This window comes from Pseudonaja textilis, chromosome Z, assembly GCF_049901715.1.
Source record: "Pseudonaja textilis isolate UNSWEBS1 chromosome Z, rPseTex1.2, whole genome shotgun sequence".
NCBI lineage: Eukaryota > Metazoa > Chordata > Lepidosauria > Squamata > Elapidae > Pseudonaja > Pseudonaja textilis.
In genome coordinates, this window is record NC_142008.1 from 16899912 (window position 1) to 16916512 (window position 16601).

Below are 16601 nucleotides of genomic sequence, written 5' to 3' on the forward strand. Positions count from 1 at the left end.
AATAGTTCAAAGAGCTGATGTCCCGGATGAGACGAGTCATTCAATATATTAAATATCTTCCTCTTACATCTATTCCTATACCGTTCTTCCAAAGAGGGGAGTGAGCAGCCAATGATGTTTTGGGCCATCTTAATCACCCTCTGAATTGCCTTTTTCTCTGCCACTGTGCAGCTCGAGAACCATACACAGAGACAGTAGGATAATATACTCTCAATTGAACTATCATGTCCCCTGTAGTCCTTTTTTTCTCTAGATAGCAACATTCAAATCTTGTAATCATTTTCCAGGTCTTTAATCATTTTAATTGGTTTTCTTTGCACTTTTTCTAAAGTCTCAACATCTTTTTTGTAACGTGGTGATCAAAACTGGATGCAGTATTTCAGTATTTCTTACTAAGGCTTTATAAAGTGACACTAATCATGTGATTTTGATTCTATGCCTCCGTTTATACAACAAAGGATTGTATTAGCTTTTCTGGCTGCTGCCGCACACTCTTGACTCATGTTTAAGGTATCATCCGTTAGGACTTCAAGGTTCCTCTCAGTTAAATTTTTGAGCCAGGATTCACCTAATCTGTACTTGTTGCTTTTAATTTTTCCTACCCAGGTGTAAAACCTTGCTTTTTTCCACATTAAATTTTATTTTGCTGGATAGGACTCATTGTTCAAGTCTGTCAAGTTCCTTTTGGATCCTGAGCTTGTCTTCTAGAGTGTTGACTATTCTTGCCAGCATAGTTCATGTACAAATTTGATGAGTTCTCCTTCTACTCCCCCGTCTAAGTCATTTATGAAGATATTGAAGAGTTCTGAGCCTAAGATGCAACTTTGTGATACCCCACTGCTTACTTCCCTCCATGTAGATGTAGTGCCATTAAACACAGTTTGAATGCAGTTTGTCAGCCAGCTACAAATGCATGTGGTGGTGATGTTGTCTACCCACATTTTTCCAGCTTACCAAGTAGGTTGTGGTTTACTTTGTCAAATGCCTAGCCTAAATGTCTAAAGATACTATGTCCACAGCATTTCACTGTTCTACTAATTTAGTCACCTTGTGAAAGAATGAAACAAGATTGGTTTGGAATAATCTGTTTTAAACAAACCTGTGGTGGCTGCCAGTTATAACTTTGTTTCTAGATGTTGACAGATCTTTGTTGTTGTTGTTGTTGTTATTATTCCCCTTTATTGGTAACACCTCTTTGTGTCTTGTTCATGCAAAACACAGTTGGCTGGTTTAGCAAATCACAGTTTAGTGCAGCACAGTCTCAGAGTGGTTCACCTCTTCTGGCTCAAAATGAGAAGAGCAAAACAAGAGTTTGCTTTTTTAAGCTGTGGTCCTAATCAAGAAGCCCCTTTGAGTTCAACTAATCCCAGACTTCAGAAGACCATCTTCTCCAGCTTGCTAGCAATAACTTTAAGTACTTCAAGGATAAAAATAACCAGCTGTCTGCAACGAACATAAATCCTTCTATTCCCACCATCCTGTCAGAACTGAAGAAGCTTCTTGCATGAGAAGCGAAACGTCTTCCAAAAAAAAAAAAAAACAGAAAGTCCAGTTGCTTCCCCACAAAGAAGCACCTTTGGGACAACCATGACCTGGATGACTGAGAATCTCTACAGACTTTTTGCTAGCAATAACCTGCGTCCTAAACCTTAACGATTCACTTTCGGACAGAGAAGTCTAGAAAGCTGCACGTCGGATCCTGCACGACGTATGAGGAGGCAAAGCGCCTCGCTTCCCTCGGGCGGGTCTTGAGAGAAACGGCCGCACCCGGAGATCTCGCCAGCTTCGGGCCGGGCAGGGAAAAACCCCCACCGTGCTCCGACGTGCCCGAGGCCCCTAATTCAGCGGCTTGCACGCTCCGCCCCGTTTGACGGCAGCAGGCAGGAATGCGCTTCCGGAGGCGAAGAGGGAGCAGCGGCGTTGGCGGGTCTGCCACACGGGGGGAAAGAGCGGAGACGCCGAACGCCGCCCCGGAGAGCAGATCAGGCCTGGTTGGGAAGGGCCAGGAAGGAGCTTTCCCGCGCCGCCAGCCAGCTTCTCCTCTGGGCCAGACGCACCAGAGGCGAGCTCCGGCCATGACATCGGTAAGGGCTGCACAGGGTTGGTTTTTTGTGGGGGGTGCAAAGCTGCTGTATAGCAATTCACCTTTATTCGCGTACATGGCTGCGGATAAAAGAGACAGATTCCTCCGGTCTTGCTCCCTTTTTCCGAAGGATCCCTTTTCAGAGCCCCCCCACTCCCCCCGCCAATCCCCCCTACTCAGGATGGGTCTTTTAGTGTGGGGCGGGGCTGCTAAGTAAAGGAAGGAGAAGATCTTGGAGCGAAATCCGGGAAATAACGAAAGTCCTTCCCGAAGTCTTTTGTTCTGGCGCGGCAAGGGGACGCGTGGATCATCATCTCCCCCGCCCCAGCCGCCCCCGTGAATTGTGTTCGAGTCTTGGGATCCCGAACAGGAATAAAGGGCTAAAGGCTCCAAGCAAACCCAACAGCGATCTGTTGCTGCCTTAGCGGCGGATGGAAACGCGGAGTGGTTTGCAATATAAGGATTCACACGATGCTTATGCGTGTGTTACCGATCCGTGTTTGTTTGTTTATTTATTTATTTATTTTGCCAAGGCCGTTTGTGGAGTTTGATCTCTGAGTTGATACTCGATGGCCTGCCTGTAAATGCAGCTGAGTAAAACATGCATGGAAAAAGCTCGACGTTTGCAACTTCCTGATCCTAAACCCGCCCTGGTGTTTTCTTTTTTTATAGAAAGTAACTTCAAAATAGATTCAAGAGAAGTTACAACCAGTGTAGTTTTCTTCCAGCTATATTTACCTGCAGTTGAACTCATAGGATATCTTCGTACATTCTGTTTCCTGAAGATACAGCATTTCATTCCCAAAATATTTTTGGTAGCGATATTTTTTTTCCATTTGCCCTCTCTTGTGTATCTGGTACAATTACAGTGGAGGTTGCTGTAATATTAACATCTTTTGGAATATTAACATCTTTTTATAGGAACTTCCTCTTTGTCTCTGGGGAAGGCTTAACATTGCATTTCTGTTCATAATATTTTTTCTGTATGATTTCATGCTTTTCTGACACATTAAATTACCTTGATTAAAGTGTTCCGAAAATTGTTGACCATTGAACCCTTCATTCACCTTTTGTTGACCATTGAACCCTTCATTCACCATTGATTCATAACTAAGCAAGATTTTTTTTTCTATCCAAACCAACCCCTAGTTGCTGCATTGCTGTTTCTTTTGAAATATTATTAGAAATGTCATTTTGGCATTGATTGCTATTGTTCTAATAACATTGCAATAGAAGGCACACTTGCTTGCCTAATTTGGCAAATTGGTTTTATCTTGGGCATCCGTTCAAATTATATTTGGCTGTGTTGTTGCAAGAACTATCCAATTTCTTCTACTGTACATTGGTTTTCAATTTATTAAGACCTGTGGTTGACCCAAAGATAGAGAATTATAATTTCTGGATTATGTTTGTAAAAAACAACATTATTCACTTCTGTGGGCTTTAAAGTAGCTTTATTAAAATCGGGGTATACATTTTGGGGACTAAGATCCAGGAAGTAGATCATACTAACTGAAGAAAGAGTGACCTTCTTAAAAAATTTTTTGATTTAAATTTAGTTTCAGCTTAATTAATTTAAATTAATTACATATTGGTAATGATTACTCCCATATATTTAACAGTTTCTTCCCTCACATTAAATACTATAACTTGCTGGATGCAAGCTGGTTGCTCCACGAACCAGAGGATCAATTCTCTCTGACAGAACCTAATGTGAATATTGCCAGCATTTTATCAAAATACAAATTCCACTAGTTATTCCCTCCCTCCATTTTTGTTTCACAAAAAAGTGATGGACAGTACTTAAAAGATTGTGTGCTATTTTGTGAACCTTAGTAGCACCTGATTTACCTAAAAATCAAGGCAGTTTGGGTAGCATTGTGATTCTAAGCTATTGTTGCTTTCAGGTATATCAAATGAATTGTTTTACTTGGTTCATATCCTGTGATGACCCGAAGCTGACTAATTTGGGCTTTTATTTTAAAGGATCAAATAATTTTATTAATGCCTTTGTTCTACTTTAATAATTGAAATATTGAAGACAGGTTATACACTCCTCCAAGTCCCTGATCCTATAGTCCTTACAAGGATATGCTAGGAGCTGATTCTTAGAATGATTGACTAAAGGCAAAAGCAAGCTGTCCTCTCAGGAACAGATTCATTCTTGCAAGTCTCTCAGGCTTTTGCTTCCTCCTTCCTGGAAGTCTGAATCAGAAGCAAAATGGGAAATTCTTGCGTGTGGGGGAGGGGGGACATAAATCCTAATAATTCTAACCAAAACAAAGTATAATAGAAAATTTATGGTCCCTGAACTGGATGAGGATTCCTTATTCTCCATTAGAAGCAATAGGAAGAAACTCAGAAAAGGAGAAGTGGTGGGTTCTGATTTAGATTCATCCCTCCCTTCCTTGTCACAATTGGGTTTATTTTTGAATGTAAGATCCTTTAATTCTGAGCTGATTTGCTATAGGCTAAATAAATAAATTTGAACTGATTGTTAATGGGGGAAGTTTCATTTTCCTATTGTGCAAACACAGTGTGTATGATAGAATGTCAAGTGACAATTAACATAGCTATCACTCCTTTAATTTTTCTCAATAATGTAGAAGGCTTAAATTTCCACGTTAAGCATATATAAGACAACTTGTATAATGTAAGACAAGACAAGGTTATTGAAGCAGGGATTTGTTTTGCCAATGATTTTCCTGAGTCTCTGCTTTCAAAATTAATTTATCTAGACATTGTAGGTAGTTAAATACAATAAATCTTCCCAAGGCTTCTTTGTATGTTGAAGAGTAAGACTGACATGTGTCTTAACCTTCCATTTGCCTATTAATCATTATGCTAGAAATGTATTGCACTAACACAAAGGGACAACCTAGTCTTTTCAAGGTTTTTTTTTAAATGTTACAGCTGATATAAATCATATGAAATATATAATAGAGAATGATATACTCTAATTTTGGATAACTTTTCACTTCTCTAGACCATGCTTAAACTTGGAATCTAATTAGCAGTTTCAAATGGAAGAACTGTAGTTAACCAGAAAGATTTTCTGCCTTGGGCACCAAACTACAGCATAAAAATCAAATAATGATAAAGCAGATTACTCACTAGGGTGTTGCAAAAAAAAAAAAGCTTAAGGAAATGAGTAAGCAGACTTACGTATCCTAAAAAATGAGTAGTCAGTTCTATAGACAATAGTTTCTTGTTTTGTAATTAATTCTGATGGGTCTGGACTAACGTACTCCCATACCCTGTTTTTAACCTACAGAATAAATTAAAAGCAAAACTGTCTGAATACAGTTCCCTTGACACCTGAAACTGTAACTGTGATTTCTTCTTCAACGTATGAGAATATAAAAGGATTAAAATTTGGCTTCTGCTTTAAACAATAAATTATTCTTCTTTGAACATATTTAATATCCAGATGATCTAAGTGCTCACTGGCAAATCAGGAGTTGTTGGTCTGTTGACAATAGTATCCCACTGTTTTAAAGGAGGGGATTTGTTTCAGTGATAAATAGGTATATTTTGCATTCTGGAGATTCAGTCTCAGATTTGTGACATTTGCAAATGAGACTGGAAAAATTCATCTCTGAATGTGTCTTCTGACATCAGCTTTTAAAATTAGTCTGTCCAGATACTGTAGATCAGAGATGGGGAATTATGGCCCCTTTATGACTTGTGGATTCCTACTCCCAAAATTCCTGAGCCAGAAGCATGGCTGCCTCAGGAATTCTGGGAGTTGAAATCCACAAGTCATAAAAGGACCATTATTCCCCACTCCTGCTGTAGATAAATAATTTGAAGAGCAGTTAGTAAGTAGATCATGTTCCACTAGTGGGCTAGATTGAGTCAAGAAAAAGCAGTTTTCTGTGCTTTAATATTCATTAGAATCATCAGCTATATAGCAATCGTCAACTTATTACTGTTTGCTTAGCAACCATTCAAAGTTACAACCTAACTGAAAAGGGAACTTAGATTCAAAGTTCAGATTCAACTCATATTCAAAGTTCTGTTGGTTCCCACCCATGGTCACATGATTGCACTTAGGGAGCTTAGCAACATGGCCACAATTTGCTGCTGTTTGCAGCATCCTGTGGTTAGTTACATGACTTTTTTTTATGGTTTTGTTGAAAACTGGCATTTTCTTTCAGTTTTTAGTAAAACTCTATAGCGAACAGTATCAGTAGGTTTGCTCTTACAACCACTATATTCGCTTAATGGCCATCAGAATACACAGCCATAATGGACAGGTTCCATTACAGTCAACTAGGGATTACCTATAGGAGAATTCTGTCAAAAATAAATGTGGCCTAGAATCTCTAGTAACAAACTTAGACAATGAATGGAATTCACTGCTTTTGTAGGATACGATAGTCTTGTACTAGCATGCATTTTACATAAATGCATTACATGCCATTGGAGAGGTATTTTGGCTTCAGTATTAAATGAAATATGTTCATGTACATTGAAAACAGATATATATTTTTAGAATTATTTATTTTATTCTACAAAGTTTAACTTCTTAAGGTATGTTTTCTTCTCTTTAAATTGTTACATATTTTCTGTGTTGTACACAGGAAAGTAAGAAATGAGTTGTAAAATGTAGGGCAGCAAAGCAGCCAAGAAGCTGGATTAAGATGGGGGCTGGGAGGTTTAAGCACATCACTCAGCCGCAGAAACTCACTCAGTGACTCAATCCTACTTCTCTCAGAGGGCTACTACTCATGCTGCCTTGAGCTCAGAGAGGAAAGGTAGGATAAACATTCAAATAAATAATGACATAAGCACATTTTTTCCCCTTTAAATATTGGGTGAAAGGGGCTTGTATTTGATTTGAGAATTTCACTGTTTTTACTTTATTATATAAAATCAAAATATAAGTTCAACTTCTAAAAGCATGGGGTTGATAGGCCATTGTGACAAAGAAGAGATCAAGCCATTTATTTTGGCACCTTTTCAGGTATATAAAGCTTTCTAACTAATACTCTTCAATCAATTCCTTCATTCTTTCCCAATCAGACTTAGTTTCCAGTCATTCCTTTATTTGCACCTGCTCAATTTTGCCTGAATCTTCCTTCAAATGTATTCAGAAGTCTATACTGTGCATACTTTTATATCAATTAAGTTTGAAGTCACTTTAGGTTTAAGTAGCATGTTAAAAAATACATATATAAATTGCAAAAGGTAGTCTTCAACTTAATCATAACTGAGCCTGTCCATTACAATCATAAGCCATAACGGTTGTAAAATGAGTTATAAATATGATTGATTTGATTTTACTGCCTTTTTTGTGGCAGTTGTTAAATAAATCACCATGGTCATTAAATGAATCCATGTTTGTCAAGCAAAGTCGTTGTTTATAGTGGGGCATTTTTGCCAAAACCCAGAAATAAATACCAGTTTTTGCAAGAATGTCATTAATCCCAGTCATGGGATTATGGGCCTGGATGCTAAAATATATGAGAAATGGTTGCATGAATTGGGTATGGTTAGTCTAGTGAAAAGGGACGCAACCCTGAGCTTGTCGATCAGAAAGGTCAGCAGTTCGGCAGTTCGAATCCCTAGCGCCGCGTAACAGAGTTTACTCCCATTACTTGTCCCAGCTTTGGCCAACACAGCAGTTTGAAAGCATGTAAAAATGCAAGTAGAAAAACAGGGACCACTTTGGTGGGAAGGTAACAGCGCTCTGTGCGCCTTCGGTGTTTAGTCATGCCAGCCACATGACCACGGAGACATCTTTGGACTGGCTCTTCGGCTTTGTAACAGAGATGAGCACTGCCCCCTAGAGCTGGAAACAACTAGCACATATGTGCAAAGGGACCCTTTACCTTTAGTCTAGTGAAAAGAAGGACTAAAGGTGTCATGATAGCGGTTTTCTGTTATTTGAGGGGCTGCCACAAAGAAGAGGGGGTCAACCTATTCTCCAAAGCACTGAGGGCAGGACAAGAAGCAACGGATGGAAACTAATCAAGGAGAGAATCAACCTAGAACTAAGGAATTTCCTATCAAGTGACAAAAATTAATCAGTGGAATAGCTTGCCTTCAAAAGTTGTGGGTGCCCCATCACTGGAGGCTTTTAATAAGAAGCTGGACAACCATTTATCTGAAATGGTATAAGATCCCCTACTTGAGCAGGGGGGTTGGACTAAAAGACTAACGTCTTTTCCAACTCTGTTTTTCTGTTATCTGATTGCAGAACACTGCAAACAGTTGTAAATGCATACTAATTGCTAAGCATCAGAAATGTGTTCGCATGACTTCAGAACCAGATCATAAATACCTCTTGGGGGACCAATCCCAAGACTGAACACTCCCTAGGTGACCTGTCATAAGATGAGGACTGGTTGAATAATAGCCGTATATGCAGATTCAGTGGCATTTAATGATGCATGAGATTTTTTTTCTTGTCCTTTCTTTGTCACTTTCAAAATTCACCCACTGACTTGAAGCACTTTTGTTTCAATCTTTTGAAAGTAGGCAAGAAAGCACATTTGACCTGTTTCTTTGTGTGATTATGGATGATTTATTTTTATTCACAGTGTCAATATTATAATAGCCACAGTAACCTTTGTTTTCTAAATAAAACCACACTATTCTGCAGCTGAAATCTGATCAGTAATTAAGTTTTCAAGTGTTTAATATTTTTATATCCAGTTCTTCTCTACCACAGTTTTTATTATAACTATCTAAAAAGTCAGAATGCTAAAGGAAGTGACAAATTTCCTTTTCCGGAAAAGAGAGAGAAACTTGTGCTGTCTGTTTTATAAACAGTATGTTATTTTCCTGTACTTGTTTTTTTGTTGTTGTTGATTTCTATTGTCTCATTTCATAAAGATTCCAAAGACCTTTATCTTGATTTTTAATTAATGTGTTTCTGTTAGACCAGATGTTGCAACCTGTACAGGTAGTCCTCATAATCATTATTGAGTGCAGAATTAAGGTCATAAGTCATGCCAGTTGTTAAGTAAGTTGCCATGTGACCATACCCAATTTTACAACCTATTTTGCAGTTATTAAGCAGATGTGGTAATAATCATTAAACAAATTATCCACAGTGGGTACTTCTTGCCAGAAACAGGGAGTAGATGCTTTTTTCCAGCAGATGTGTGTGTGTGTGTGTGTGTTATTAATCATATTTGTGTGACTATCATGTTACAAACAATTATAAATATGGCCCAGTTGTCGAGCACTCAAAATGTGATTTCATGATTGTGGGGAGAGGCCAACTGTCAGAGCTTTGAATCCGGTTGTAAACAGCCTTGAGGAAGTCTGTTATAATACTGAACAGTCGTTAATAGCTATAGCACTTAGACTTATAAACTACTTCATGGTGCTTTACAGCCCTCTCTAAGTGGTTTACAGAATCAGCTTATTGCCCCTAACAATCTGGGTCCTCATTTTACTCACCTTGGAAAAATGGAAAGCTGAGTCAACCTTGAGCTGGTCAGAATCAAACTGCTGGCAGTGAGCAGAGTTTGCCTGCAATACTGCATTCTAAGCTTTGCAGCCTCCACAGCCCGTTAAGGGACCAGTCATAGGCCAAGAACTATTCATAAAAAGTCAAGCAGTATTCCAGCTGACTCGGCTTCTGTATAGTCTGGCTGATGTCAGTGATTATGACTGGCAAAGATTTTCAAAAACTACTTATTATAGGATCCTTCTCTTCTGCAATGCATATTGCGAATAGTTTTTCTTTTTCCTCAGTCAGTATGTAACTTTCATGCTAGTGCAGCCTCTTTAGCACATCAAAAAACATGTCCAATTCTATAAACATTAAAGTACATTCTATAATTATTGTTGCATTTAAGACATACAGTAGCATATAAAACATGTTCTAAAATAAGACAATATGCTTTCACCATTTTTTCCCTAGCTTAATGTAATTTGTTTCCTGGAATATGGGAATGAGAAAGCATTGATGAAGAACATAAGCTAAGGGATTTTAAGCTAGATGATCAAAATTGAAGACAAAGTACATGCTGAAGAATTTTAACATCTCCAATTCTATTACACAACTTTTTTCTGGTTAACAGAGGGAGCATGGGCATTCATAGCAAAGAAAGGTTTCATCAAAATGAAAAAACATGTAACATGATATCATTTACAAGCTTACCATTTATGTACTTGCATGCAATGTTACAATAAAAATTAAAAAGTGTCAAGTTTGTATCATACTTTATTATCTTATCACCACTTTACAGATATACACCTGTGCAAGATAATGTGTAGAATGCATATTATTGTGCAAATATAACAGTCTTGCGCCAATTTCAATTTGTAATTGTATGATTTTTTGGGGAATTACAGTGCACTCCATCAAATGCATAGAATATGATACTAAAAATATGTTGATTAACATATTGATAGAGGGATTAATTCTGTTAAATATTAAAAATGTAGATTTGATCCATGTCACTGATGGATTGTAATGGATGGATCAGCTTTTGTCTTGCTTAAAGAGAGAACCAGAAGTTTTTGCAGCTTATCTCAGTTTCCAAGCATTATGTATTTTGGAGACCCAGCCTATGCTTCCTCTTTACTCAGGAGTTGTCATATAATTGCTTTCAGTTGTAGGAAGTTAGCACCCATCCCTCTCCTAGAAAAGTGAAATATCCTGGGAAATATTAAAAAAGCAGAATATTTCCTCTAAAAAGAGTAGAAACTCAGAAGCAGAAACTCACCTCAGAAGTAGAAGCTCACCCCCACCTTTGTTAATAGGTGGGCCATTAAGGCTGGGCCAGAATACTTTACATAACAAAGATCTTCAATTCAAGCTTCAATTCAAATCCCAACAAAAACCCAGGCACTCTCAGCACCTCAGCCCTTTTTCTTGATCTCTTCCTTCACCTTGAAGCATGTGGTCATCCTTCCTTTTCACTCTGGAGCTCCAGGCCATGTGGTCCTGTTCACCATTAAACCTTCCAACAGCCTCCATGTTTCCAATGTCTTTTTCCCCACTTAGAACTGAACCCAGAAGGATATTTCTTCCAACACAGTGATTGGAAGAAGTCTGTCCTTGAAGCTTCTTTTGTGGGAGAAAATAAGTTACATCTGTAATATATAAATGATTTTAAGGTTTTTCCAAGTCACTTGGAAAAGAGAGAAAAAAAATTTCTCTTTCCCAGTGGTACAGATAGTCATCAGTTTACAAATGTAATTTATTCCAGAATTAAGTTGTGACAGTCGTAAACAGTCGTAAACCTCACCTAATTTTATGAACCTTTTTGCAGCTGGTATTAAGCGAACATCAAGGTTGTTAAGTAAGCCTGTTGAACCTTGTGAGTAGTAATGAAGGTAAAATGGAAATGGAAATGGAAGTAAAAAAATCAGCTTCTGGAAGAAACATCATAAATCACGATCCATGAGTGCAGGATGCTGCAAACAAACATAAATGCCAGCCAGTTGCCAAGCACCCAAAGTGAAAATCATGTGACTGGGAAAGGGAGGCATCGGAACTTCAAAACTGGGTCGTAAATAATTTTAGGAAAGTCCATTGTAACTTCAAATAGCCACTAAGTGACTTGTTATACCAATGAAAAGGAGAACCTTGGAAGAGTCCGTAATAGAAGAACAAAAAAAAGAAGATAACTCCTTTCTGGTTTACTTTGTGTTTGTTATGCTCCTTTTTTCACCCAGGTCAAGTTGTTTTATCTCCATACTGTATTGCTGATAAATTAAATGCCAATTTAATTGGCATAATTTAAAGGGTTACCATGCTGCAGTTGCAGAGAAAAAAATAAATGCTCTACTAGATGTTTAATAGATTTTCTAATGTATTTTATAATTCTTTCAATGTAAATATTTTTTACAGTTTTGCAAACTAAAGAAAATTAAACTATATTGTCTGAACCAAATTTGTTAAACCTTATGCAGATACCTAAACCAGCTAATTTAATTCTTTTCCTTGTATTCAACAGATACATTTCCATTTTCTTCTCTTGGTTGGAATATTAAATTGCTTCATACTGTATGGATTTGCCCAACAAAGTAAGTGGAATAATTTCAAAATCTAAATTCGTATAGATTACATCCATTCTGAATTCATTTAGAAAGCATTCCATTCTTTTTTAACAGCTAGAATTATGGCTGTGTTGATAGAAGAGAAAGAAATCAACACTAATTTCTTTCCTGGAAAGGGACTGAGTTGTATTTGCTAAATAATGCTCCAGGCCACCTGGAGGATTTTAAATTATTTAAGAAAACTGTTGTCACCCAGGTTTCATACAAACTTCTGTGCATTCTCCATTCTTCCAGTAAGGTAAACTCTTACATTGTAATTTTCTCGACAATTATAAAACACAAGGAAGTACAACCCTAACATTTCCTATCCAGTTTTTTTACATGTAAAAAATTCAATCTAAATTTAATCTATTCAATGTTGACTTTCACTGCATGAAGCTAAATACATGGCACAGTCAGTTACGCACACAAATTTTAATCTGATTTCTCTAAATGGAGCTGCCTTACATATAAGAAATGACTTTTACAGCAGCACTAATATTGCTACATGGTGAATAGTTTGAATGTGGAGAAAGACATGTACGAAATATAACTTAAATTAGCTTTATGAATGCATTTTTACAAAATTTGATCATATGTTTCTTATAGGTGGGAGCATTTGTATAAATGCTAATGCAAAATCATGTGCTGATTGTATACAAGCTGGCCCAAATTGTGGATGGTGTAAAAATATAGTACGTATTTTTGACTATTTCAAAATAGTATTTGTGTTACATAAATTATAAATGTGTAATTAATTCAAATTATGTATTGTTATGAATTTACATGATTCATTTTTATAAACTTATAAATTTTATAAATTTGCTAGCTATAGGTAGCCACGATTTAGACTAGCCATGCCCAACTTAAGAATACAATTGGAACCAGAATTTCCTAAATTGTACAGTCATTAAGTCATGCCTGATTTTATTACCATTTATTGCAATTATGGAGCAAATTTGGCTTCCTCTATTAGTTTTGCTTATCAGAAGTGGTCGGAAAAGTTGCAGATGGCTGTCATACTGCAACTTGGGATACTGCAACTGTGGTAAATGTATTCCAGTTCCTAAGCACTTAAAGCACAGTCATGCGACTATGGGGACTTTGCAATGGTTATAAGCGCAAGGACCGGTCGAAAGTCACTTTTGCAGCAATTATGCAACTATGAATGGCCATAAACTGTAAGTGTCATTGAGAATTGTTCTGGAGATGGTTTGGAGGAGGACCTCTTATTAATAAAAAAAATTAGCATGATAAAAATTAAGACTGCAATCCTATTTGCTGATGAGATAACATAGAAAGGAGGAGCAAGAATGGATTTGCTCACAGAAGCCTGCTAGCCACAGTAGAAGACCAGGTACTCCACAGACTGCAATTCAAAGCCATGGAAAGGATGCCAAGTAGAGAAGGTCCTTGAATAAGATCTGAGATCCAGAGACAGCATTAGTCACTCTTGCCTTTTTCAAGCAACTTCGTTCCAGATGAACAGCAGGAAAGTGGGAGCAAGAGAAACCGTATTTCTTTGCTTTTCTGTGCCAACAAGTAAAATTTTTAACAGATTAACAGGTTAAAAGAGTTGAAAGGACCTTGTATGTCTTCTAGTCCAGTGGTCACCCACCAGTGGGCCGGGGACCACTGATGGTCTGTGAGAAATTTTGATGGTCCGCAGAGAAATGTCCCCCCAAAGCACTCCCCCCCAAAGCAATTAATGCAGGCTGCACGGGAACACAAGGCTGCGCTGCCCACATAGCCCATCCACCCTCTGGCCCCCACCCTTTGACCAAGTGCAAACCTTACTTTGAGTAGAGCCATGCAAGATAGAACTAGAAGATAAGACTAACGGCGGTGGAACCAACCACCCTAAGGTGACTTGCTGATGTTGGTGGGAAAGTCAGTCCCATATTCCAGAGCTGCAGTAGCCACAAGACTGGCCCTTTGGTCATCCTGGAGCATCTCCTCCAGTCCATGGCAGGCTGGGCACCCAGGTGGAAGAGCAGCTGCTCCAGGATTACCAGAGGGCCAGTCCTGTGACTACTGCAGCTCTGGAATATGGGACCAGGTTTCCCACCAATGTCAACAAGCCACCATCAGTCAAAATTAATATTAGTGGTACACAGGACTTACAATTATGAGTTTGGTGGTCACTGAGGTACAAAAGGTTGATGACCCCTCTTCTAGTCAAAACCCCTTCCCAAACAGGAGATCCTATACTATTTCTGACAAATGGCAATCCAGTCTGTTGACAAACTTCCAGTGATGAAGGTCCCACAACTTCTGAAGGCAACTTCTCTTCCATTAGTTGATTGTTTTCACTGTCTAAAAATTTCTCTTTGTTTCTCGGTTGAATCTCTCCTTGATCAGTTTCCATCCATTATTCCCTGACTGGCCTTTGGGTACCTTGGAAAATAGCTTGACCCCTCCTCTCTGTGGCAGCCCCTCAAATATTAGAAGACTTTTATCATGTCTCCTCTGGTTCTTCTCTTCACTAGACTAGCCCTGCCCAATCCCTATAACCATTCTTCATATGCCTTAGTCTCCAGTCCCCTAATCATCCTGGTTGCTCTTTTCTGTACCTTTTCTAGAGTCTCAACATCTTTTTTATAATGTGGTGACTAAAACTGGGTGCACTATTCTAGGTCTTACTAAGACTTTATAGAGTGGTATTAGTACCTCACTTGATCTTGATTGTATACCTCTGTTAATACAATTTAGGATTCTATTGACCTTTTTGGCTCCTGCTGCACATTATTGGCTCATAATTAATTGGTTGTCCTCTAAGACTCCCAAAATCTTTCATAGTTACTGCTATTAAGCTCGGTTTCACCTGCTTATGTCCCTTCTCCTAGTCCTCTCTAACTGGAGTGTCCCTTATTGGCAGCATATCCTTGGCTGTGGCTCTCTGAAGATAATACAGCATTTTGAAGCCTAGGAATTAGATAAGAATGTCAACGTTCTGCTCAAAAATCAGAACACATTTGTGGAATTGTCCTAATCTGGCCATAGAGTGAGCTAGAAATGTGCAAAGCACATTAAATACCAAGAATTTAATAGAAAACAAGTCACAGAAAAACAAGCATTTTTTTTTCTTTTTACAATCCTATAGTTCCTTAATTCAGGGTAGAATCAGAGTTACTGGGTGGAGCTGGGTCTTTACTGGTCAGATGCCCTTCCTGATGCCTATATGCAGTTCTCAGTAGATATTTTTTCTTTGTGTGCTAAGAGAGAAACATCTACCACTGTTTAGGATTGAACTCTCAACCCTCCAAGAGGATGAGAGTATCTTTACCACTATGCCACCACGCCACTCAAAAACAAGCAAAAAATAACTATCAAAATATTTGCTGGGTTTGTGGAAAGTTACAATGGCTAACATATGCATTTCATTTTTCCCAGTGGCTTCATATATCCACGTTATATTAGACTAATTGTGTGCTTTGAAAGTAAATTATCTCTTACTGTGATAAGAATAATATGGTGGTGGCGATGGCAAGCAATGGCATCTAAATTTAAAGTCAGTCTTTTAATAGCAAGATGGGCAGCATATCAAATTTAATTAATAAAACTGCTCTATATCTCATAAAAATGATGAGATAAAATTAGAGCTTGCAGAGATCCAGTTTCAAAGGTCAAAATGGGACCCATTCATAAACCTATCAGGAGCACCTTAAAGCAGCTGAATCTTTTCTTGGGTAGCTGAATAATGCTGGAAAAGGAGACACTTGGTTTAAGGTATTCCCAACAAGTGCTACATGAATTCCGTCTGTGTACCAAATTACATTTTATCCTTCAAATTTGGATCTCACAAGCAGGATAAAAGAAAGAATGGATTAAATCAAATCTGAATTCAATATATCAGTTTCAGCCATGGTTCTTAATGATTATTCACATAGAAGGAGCAGGATGTTCTGGTATCAGGTCCAACTCTTACTGCTAAGTATCTGGTAGGCCTACCCTTTATCCTATTTTTAAGATCCTATTGGCACTCTTAAGAAAAATGTGCTCACTCCTTTGATCTTTCTACCAAACAATCGTGTTTTTTTTGAAAGGACAATTGACAGCTTCCTGTTTCTATTGAACAGAATATTACTTCCTGTTGACTTAGTACTGCCTATCTTTTCTGACCTTCCTTCTGTCAATATACTATTATTTCTGATTTTGAAGAATTGGCTTGGTTAGTTTACCTTGTTAGGTTGAAGGTTGGTTTAAATTGCCCTTAAACTCCAACTGACTCTCCCCATATCAGTGCTTCTGTCATGAAAAATGATAATCATTTTATCATAGTTGCTTGACACATACAAGCTGCCATACCTTATATCAGGGGGTCAAACTCAAGGCCTGCGGGGTGCTTAGATCTGGTTTGCAGGGCCGGCCTGGAAAGAGCAAAGGACTGGCCCAGCGAGCAAAAATAGAGCCCTGTGCTGGGTTTTTGGCCTAGACAGCCTCCTGCAGCACTCTGTCAGCCAAAATGGGACGCAGGCCTGCAGCCTGTTTTTGGCCTGGACAGCCTCAT

General features: G+C 38.3%; 1 protein-coding gene across 2 annotated transcripts in view; it reads left to right on the plus strand.

Moving 5' to 3' along the window:
- The first annotated feature begins 542 nt into the window (after window positions 1-542).
- The window catches only part of ITGB1 (integrin subunit beta 1), a 42016-nt gene continuing 25957 nt past the window's right edge, over window positions 543-16601 (plus strand). For both annotated transcript variants that reach the window (XM_087917689.1, XM_026709983.2), the window contains exons 1-3: window positions 543-2084; window positions 12010-12079; window positions 12701-12786. In XM_087917689.1, coding sequence (XP_087773815.1) covers window positions 1887-2084; window positions 12010-12079; window positions 12701-12786 — 354 coding nt within the window. In that variant the 5' untranslated portion in view covers window positions 543-1886. The remainder of the gene's footprint in view (window positions 2085-12009; window positions 12080-12700; window positions 12787-16601) is intronic.